The sequence below is a fragment of the Pelecanus crispus genome, chromosome 13, assembly GCF_030463565.1.
Source record: "Pelecanus crispus isolate bPelCri1 chromosome 13, bPelCri1.pri, whole genome shotgun sequence".
Lineage (NCBI taxonomy): Eukaryota > Metazoa > Chordata > Aves > Pelecaniformes > Pelecanidae > Pelecanus > Pelecanus crispus.
Window position 1 is genome coordinate 7,762,017 of NC_134655.1, and position 7,994 is coordinate 7,770,010.

At 59.4% G+C, this 7,994-nt stretch overlaps 1 protein-coding gene across 1 annotated transcript; it reads right to left on the bottom strand.

The window, feature by feature from the left end:
• Positions 1-4,506: 4,506 nt before the first annotated feature.
• On the bottom strand, positions 4,507-6,364 carry SLC25A5 (solute carrier family 25 member 5). Its single transcript, XM_075720560.1, has 4 exons — positions 6,254-6,364; positions 5,652-6,138; positions 5,395-5,535; positions 4,507-4,804 (listed from the first exon to the last, which is right to left on the bottom strand). Exons 1-4 carry the CDS (start codon positions 6,362-6,364, stop codon positions 4,647-4,649), a joined length of 897 nt encoding a protein of 298 aa, XP_075576675.1. The 3' UTR covers positions 4,507-4,646.
• Positions 6,365-7,994: the final 1,630 nt, after the last annotated feature.

A 7,994-nucleotide genomic window follows, 5' to 3' on the forward strand; every position in this document is an offset into this window, starting at 1 on the left:
CTCTCCTTGGGCTGCGCTCTGTGTTCCTGCTATCTCACCCGCTAGACTGGCATACAGATGGCTTGCTCTGACTCCCTAGACTATTGAAATTAATATTAATAAAGGCACACTAACTTTTTTTTGGTGTATGACAACGCAATCAGCTTGGGAATGGCACTGACCAGTCAGTCTAAATCAGACTAGACTCATCTTTTGCTGGTGTTATCCTAAAGAGCCCCACAGGTCCACGGGGCACTGCCACATCCAGGCATTTAAAAATACAAATTAAAAATTATGGGCTTGTTTAAAAGGCTGCAGGGCTGGGCTCCGAGGGATGGGGGAGGAAGCCTTGTAGCTCGCTGCTGGGGAGATCTTATGAACGTAGCTGGCTGCAGCATGCTGGTTTTTTGGGTGGATTTCAAGGCACAAGTGGCCAATCTTTCCTTGCTTGTCAGCCAGAAAAATGCCGCCCCGTCCCTGCAGCCAGGGCTGTAACTCCCGTCAACCCCAGCAGGATGAGACAGTGACAACCAGCAAACCCTTGGTGGGACAACACCTCCCAGAACCTCCCCGATGCTGCAGGTCTTGGTGTGGGTCTCGGCAGCTCCTGAGGGCTCTGTGTGCCCCAAACTGCTCCCCCCCTGCAGCTCGGTGTGGCACCAGGGTGTGCAGACACGGGGCTGTGTCCCCGCGGGCACGCTGGCTTTAGCTCCCGCCCTGCAGCCCGACCTATGCGCCTTGGGCAGCCGACGGGGACACCTCGCATGGCTGGGCAGTGGCAGGATCAGTCCTGCCTGTGGTTTCAACATACCCACCCCACGGGGAACAACCGATTTTACCCTGCGTGACCCAAAGCATTGCATCTTCCCCTGCCCCTCTGCGCCAGCTGCTGCCAGAGCAGCGCAGGCAGCACGTGGGGATTGCTGGGGCCGTGCCTGGCCCAGGGTGACAAGGACACAGGGGCAGGGGGACTCCTGGCTCCATCCAGAGCCCAGAGACACAGCCTGGGGCAGCCCAACAACCGCTGAAGGGGATGGCGGGGGGGATAGCAATGAGCTGGCGCCGCGCTGGATTTTTGCAGGTCAGGTCCTTGAGGTGGGACGGTCTCCATTGCAAAGCCTGGTGAGATCCAGGCACCAGCCCCCGCGGCGAGAGGTGCAGCGTGTGCGCTGGAGAAAGCTTTCAGAGGAGCCCCTATTTCCTCAGGAGCGTGTTAACTCCACCCAACACAACTGATTTCTGCTGCTCCCCTTCCAGCTGAGGGGTCTTGGCCCTGGGGCTCGGCTTTGCCACGCTCAGACCCCGCACCGAGCCGCGCCAAGCACTGGGCACGGCTTGGAGGAGGTCAGGCTTCCGTGGCACTTGGAAGGCAGAGACGTGAAGTTGGAAACACGAGGTAGGAATGCAGCCTCATGCAGGCAGAGCGAGCCTGGGGCTGCCCGCCAAGGCACACCCCGAGCCTCTGCTCCCTGCCTGCGCCAGGTGGATGAGGATCCCTCCCGCCCGCGTGTGCCTGCTCGCCCCTGTCCCCCCACCGCCCCTGCGACACCCCGGCCACGACGCTCCCCTGCGGTCTGCACAGCTCAGCCTGGATGTGGGGTGAGATGGGGGCTGGGGGACACTGCTGTCCTCCCCGGTCACTGCCTGGCCCTGCAGCCATCTCCAGTGGAGGAGAGAGCCGGGAAGCTCAGCCATCACACCTCCCTCCTGCCACCCGGGGCGGGCCCCAGAGCCCTGCTCCCATCCCTGCCGCCATTAGTGCCTCCCAAATCCCCCTAGGAAGAGGGTGGCTGCCCTTGCCTTGCCTCGCCTGGCACCCAAACCTCCAGGCAAAGGGTGGTCCCACAGCCTCCAGCCCAACCGGCACGCTCCCGGCCCCGCAGCGCTGGCGGGGGGCAAGGGCAGCCCCATCCCGCAGCCCCCCCGGCACCACGGCCAGCCCAGCCCGGGGCGGCTGGCACGCACCGAGCCATTCCAAATATCCGGCACCACTCGCCACCTGCCCCAGCCACTGACAAGTGTTTCATGCCATCCCGTGCGCAGCCATGCTGTGTCAACAGCTCCTAATCCTGGGATTTACGGCCGCCGGGCGAGGGGCCGAGATGAAAGCGGCGTTACAGGCACTCGCCCACTCCTGCCCACCAGCAAAGGGGCCGACACGCTGGGCTGGGCACGGCTCCCGTGGAGGAAATCGTGACTTACGAGATGTTCGGTATTCCCCACAAGAGAATCGCGTTTAAAAGGAAAATCCACCCCTGCCCCTGCCGTCCTTGGGGCAGCACAGTCTGGTGGACGAAACACTTGTGTTGGAGGAACTGCACTCAGCTCGCTGCCTTGCCACGGGCTGGCCCCAGACACTTTCCCGTGCCTCAGTTTCCCTGCAAAACCAAAGCTTTTAATCCCTCTCTAACGTGCTCCTGTGGCAGGCAAAAGCAGCAGCTGAACCCCCCAACCTGCTTCCCCAGCTAAAGCTGCTCCCATGGTTGCTGCCGGGAGGGGAGGTCAAATCCCCAGGGGGTCCCAGGCCAGAGGGGCTGCCAGCCCGCGCTCGCCGGCAGCAGAGCGCAGGGAAAACCCACCGGTGGGCTCTGCCCCGCGTCTCCCTTGCACCAGAGCTAAATAAAGCTGTGAAACTCGTGCTTGTTTCCTGAGTCCCAAAGGCAGTAACTAGCATGGGTAGCTACAACCCATTTCACTCGGTGCCAGCCCTGCACCTCAAGCCCAGCGCGAAATGCTGTCGGTCTAAGGACGTACAGGTCCCCCAGCGAGCTCGTTTGCAGGCCAGCACAGCGCCTTGATCACCCACCACTGTGTGGAGGAAGAAACGATGCACCTACCTCCTTGTGCTAACAGCCCAGCCACGCATCCCCTGCGAAGGAAAGGAGAGGAAAGGATGCCCCACGCTCAGCAACCAGCAGCATTTCAGGACAGCCCTTGAAATCCAGGAGAGCTCAGCAGCGGGAAGCAATAAGAGCTGAGAGCCCTTAATTAATTAGCTTGCATTTGTGCAGCAGGAGAGGGCTCCCTGTAAGGCTGCCCCATGGTGCAGCCCCCTGCCAGGCTGCTGCCTGCTCCCCCCAGCATGCTGCCCACCACTTGTGGCACTGCTCCGCGTCTCACGGGGAAACTTTCAGCCCATTTTGTTTCCACGGCAGGCAGCGGGGGATCTCACACCGCAGGAGCCCAGGGGCAGTTGAAAATCACCAGCAAAAGCTCTTGGCTCAACAGCGTGGCATGAGACCATCTATTTGTATCATGTGTCAGAACCATCATGAACCACACGCCCATTTGCAGGCACCCAAGCACGCCGATGCTGTCTGCGGTGGGACGGTGCTGCACTCTCATGGCCAGCTGCCCCGCTTCGATTTCAGCAATAAAACCAACTACCGCCCTTTGCAACACAAGGCCTTGCTTCTCTGTCTCGGACAGTGGTTGAGATTGGTTTCAGTGATTGAGATCAACTGCTTTGAGCAGGCCTGGGCAGCCAGAAAGGACCAAAGGCGTGGGGGCAGTGAGGAAAGACTCGCTGATCTGAAGGGCAGAGGACCAGGAGAGCATCCACCCACCCCCCCAGCTCCCCTGGCAGAAACCAGGCAGCTTCAGTGGGGCGGCTCACAGACCCACAGAGATGCCTAGGTAAAGGCCAAGCCACACGCATTGCCCAGTCTTGCAGCGTTTTCCCCAAATTACCCCAGCAAGCATGAAGGAATTTCACCCTCCCCCCAGAATTTGGGGCTGGGACAAACTTAGCTTCCAGGGATAAGGGATGAGCCTGGGGATGAGGCTCCCTGCCTGGCGAGCACAGCCCTGGCACTGGAGCTGTCTCTGCTCAGCTACTACATCCCACAGCACAACAGCTCATGCGAGGGCAAGGCTAGCCAGGGGCTCTACAGAAAAGCAGCAATTACCTGTACTTATGTTCCCTGGCTGGGTTTTAACATGCCCGAGTAGGGAGCTCAGTTTCTAAGCCAGAGTTTCTAAGCTCCGCTCCTCCAGACAGCGGCAAGTACCCCTTAGACATTTCTCCAGCCTCCCAGGCATTCAGCGCCATGGGGAGGGCTGTGCTTTGCAGAAGGTTTAGGCACTTGGCACTTTCAAAACAAGGTTTCATCAGCTCTGGAGAGCAGACAGGCCAGAGCCAGGACTGGTGGCACACAGCCACTGCATCATCTCTGGTTACCAGGGTCTCCGGCTGGGTGAGACCTTCAGAGCTGCCAGTCCCTGTTCCAGCCCACACCGCTGGGGAGGAAACACCACACAGCTTCCTCAGCAGCCTGCACCGTGTTTCCCTGCCAGAGGCCACAGGTAGTTAGCAGGTAGCAAGGTGTGCAGGATGGAGGTGGTTCGTCTTTCCTCCTTCTCTACAATCACTGCAGAGACCCCCCACCCCCCTCACGCTGCAGCAAGAACAAACATGAGACAAGGAACGTTGGTTTCAGATTTTTATTTCTTTGTACTCTTTAAGCAGGAGTGACTGAAATAGAAACCATGGTGAGTCCCATCAGGGGGAAAAACTTGAGAAAGACAGGGCAGGCAGTTGCCCCTGCCCCATGCCAACCTGTATAAACAGCAACCGTCGCTGTGTAGTAACTAGACGGTTTTCAAACAAGTCCATGAGCGGTCACAGACTACATATAACAACATGCCAGTTCACAATAGGAAATAACTTATGTGTACTTCTTAATTTCGTCATACAGGACTAAGACAAAAGCACCACCCATTCCTCGGAGTACATTCGACCATGCACCTTTGAAAAACGCCCTGGAGCCCTCGTCCCGGGCAATCTTCCGCCAGCAGTCAATAGTGCCAGTGTACATTATGTCAGCTGCGGGAGACAGACAGCGTTAGGAATCAGACACCTGTGACCCCCGGCATCCAGGTCAGAAATGGCCTAACATATCTGCCAGCTTCATAACCTCAAGTGCATCCCATTTCTTGACTTTCCCCAGTATTAGTGCATCAGAGGACAAGATCGCCCAGGAGATACACTGCTGCTGTGTTACCCCTAGGAGACACTGGAAGGACCGGTTCGAGCAGAAGGCAGCTGCTGTTTGCTTTGACACCAACGCTTCCAGACCCAAAAGCTATTGCACAGCCAGCAAGGCTGTGCCTGCTACCAGGGATGTCTCCTCTTGCCCCAGAGACACTAGTTTGCAACATCCTTGGGCAAGTTCTGCTGTTCCTACCTACTGACAGATACCCGACTTGTGCACACCACCTTACAGGCGTGCTGCATCTGTGCCCCCCACCTGACATCCGCTTCTGCAGCCCCTCTCACACCCTGCTGTTTGCAAGAGGTGAGAATATCTACATGGCTTGGTGAAAGCCAAGCCACTCTGCCTTCACCTCAGCTCCACCACCAACTGTTGATTCAGGGACGCCAGATACTTCCTACCCAAGGAGGTAGAAACTTACTTCCTTTACGGCCAGACTGCATCATCATGCGACGACGAACTGTATCAAAAGGGTAGGAGGTCAAACCGGCGACAGCAGTGACCGTCTGAGCGATCATCCAGCTGACAACGATGTGGGTGTTCTTTGGGTCCGGAAGCATGCCTGTGGGAGAGAGGTTTTGATGAGAACGGCAGGTGAGCCACCAGCATCTGCCGAAACGCACTACAGGCCTGCCGCAGCCCAGCATCTCCCTTTTAGTGCCATTTTGGTCAACCTACCCTTTGCGGTGTCGTAGATGCCAAAGTAGGCAGCTCTGTAGATGATGATGCCCTGGACAGAGACATTAAAGCCCTGGTACAGGCCCCTGAGGCCATCCGACCGGAAGATTTTGACCAGGCAGTCACCGAGCCCCTTGAACTCCCGGTCAGCACCGGCTTTACCCACATCTGCTGCCAGGCGGGTTCGGGCAAAGTCAAGGGGGTAGACGAAGCACAGGGAGGTAGCGCCGGCGGCACCGCCGGACGCCAGGTTACCGGCGAAGTACCGCCAGAACTGGGTTCGCTTGTCCACGCCGCCCAGAAAGATCTGCTTGTACTTATCCTTGAAGGCGAAGTTGAGGGCCTGGGTGGGGAAGTACCGGATCACATTGGCCAGGTTGCCACGCCAGAAGGAGAGGATGCCCTGCTCCCGGGGGATGCGCACCACGCAGTCGATGATGCCCTTGTACTGCTTGTCGGCGGCGATCTGCTTGCTGGCGTGCTGCACCTGCGGGGGCCCAGACGCCGCCGTCAGCGCCGCGACCCCGCGACCCCCTGGCCCGCCGCCGCCGCCCCCCCTCTCCTTGCGACGACCTTGGGGCGGCTCCGGCCCCCACGCTCACCTGCAGCAGCAGCTTGACCCGCTCGATGGGGGCGACGGCGGTCTTGGAGATGGCGGCCGCCACCCCGCCGGCGAGGAAATCCTTGGCGAAGGACACGGCCGCATCGGTCATGGCGGGAGGAGGCGGCGGCGGGAGGAGGCGAGGCGAGGCGAAGCAGCCGGGCGAGGCGAGGCGAGGCGAGGCGAAGCAGCCGGGCGAGGCTCGGCGGGAGGCGGCGCTGCGGGCGGCGGGGCGGGCACCCGAAATGGCCGCCCTTATATAGGGGCGGGGCGGGCACGTGGGCGGGGGCGCGCCGCGCCGTGGCGTCGCGCCGTGGCGTCCCGCTCGCCCATTGGCTGCGGGAGGGGGGCGTGGCCGCCGCAGGGGGACGGGGCCGCCGCGGCAGCCGGCGGGGGGCACATGGCCGGCGTCCCCGGGGCGCAGGGGGCCCGGCCCCCCGGCGGGCACACGGGCGGGATCCGTGGGACCACACGCAGCCAAACATCCCCGGGATGGGGGGCACCCCGCCAGCCCCCCGCCGCCGGCGGGAACAGGGTCGGAGCTGCCCGGCCCGGCCCCGCTCCCTCGCCCCCCCCCCCCCGCCCGGGCAGCCCGCTGGCGTGACGGGGCCTTCCCGTGCCCGCGTCCCCCCCAGCCCCTCCGCGCCGCCCGGGCGCCGTCGTGAAGGCGATACAGAAGGTAGCGGGGCAGAGAGCAGGGCTGTGCTTCAGGCAGGAGCGGGGAGGCTCAGGGTCTGTTTCATCTGGGGACGGGGCCAGGATCCAGCCCACTCGGGAGCCGGACCCCCACTCGGAGGCCTCTGCCATCGCCAGCCCCTGCCCACCGATGCCCCGGGAGGGACAGAGCTCCAGGTATCCCGTGGATTCCCTGCCTCAGTCACACGGCTGGGCTCGGCGGCGATGAGATGCTCAGACTGACACCCCACCACGTACCACCTACCCCTCTATTGCGTGGCCACATCCAAACGTCGCCCGAGCTACAGCTCACCTGCAACTCTTAGGTAGGTGACGCTACCATTTAGCTCTGCTATTAGCTGGTTCTTCATGATGGTACACCATTTTACACGTCAGTGATCCAGTGCTGAGGCACTTTGCTTCAGTGCCGTCTTAAATATTTGTTACCTTTTGGGGGATTTCTCATGCACAGATCTGATTACGCAAAGTAGAGGCTTGGTTGATAAAAGGTAAGTGATTTATAGGTCGTAGGAGTACATTACAATCCAAACGTGTTATTAGCTTATCAAAACCAAGTTAGAGGTAACTTTTTGACTCACTTGACTCTTACCGGGTTTGAGGAGCTGATCAGACATTCATATGCACCCACCACTCGATCTTCAAAATCTATTTAGAAATACAACATTAGTAAAAACCATACAGGTATGCTTAGACAAGGTAAGGACACTCTTTAGAAATCCATTCTTCCCCAATGCGCTCACAAGTCACATCTCCTTATTCATACGTCTCAAATAAGTCTCAGTATTACCACCAGCACTGTGCAGATGGAGAAAACTGAGGCACTGAGGCATGGAGAAACACGTTCCCTAGGCAGGTTGATTAGAAAAGCACTTACAGCCTCAGTGTGATGCACGAGTCACCAGATCTGCTCTCTACCATCTTATTTTTTGCTATCAGTGCTTGCATTTCTTCTCTGAGAAGAAAACCAGTGTGAAGCACCACTGCAGCAGAACCAAGCAAGCCCATTAAGAGAGATACTGCAAGACCTCAGCTGTAAGGTACGCCAG

Excerpts from the sequence above, each read along its gene's own strand:
- SLC25A5 (XM_075720560.1), bottom strand. The coding sequence starts at position 6,364 with ATGACCGATGCGGCCGTGTCCTTCGCCAAGGATTTCCTCGCCGGCGGG. Across the intron at positions 6,139-6,253 it reads GGGTCAAGCTGCTGCTGCAG|GTGCAGCACGCCAGCAAGCA; the intron begins GTGAGCGTGGGG and ends GGGCCCCCGCAG. Across the intron at positions 5,536-5,651 it reads CATCTACGACACCGCAAAGG|GCATGCTTCCGGACCCAAAG; the intron begins GTAGGTTGACCA and ends TCTCTCCCACAG.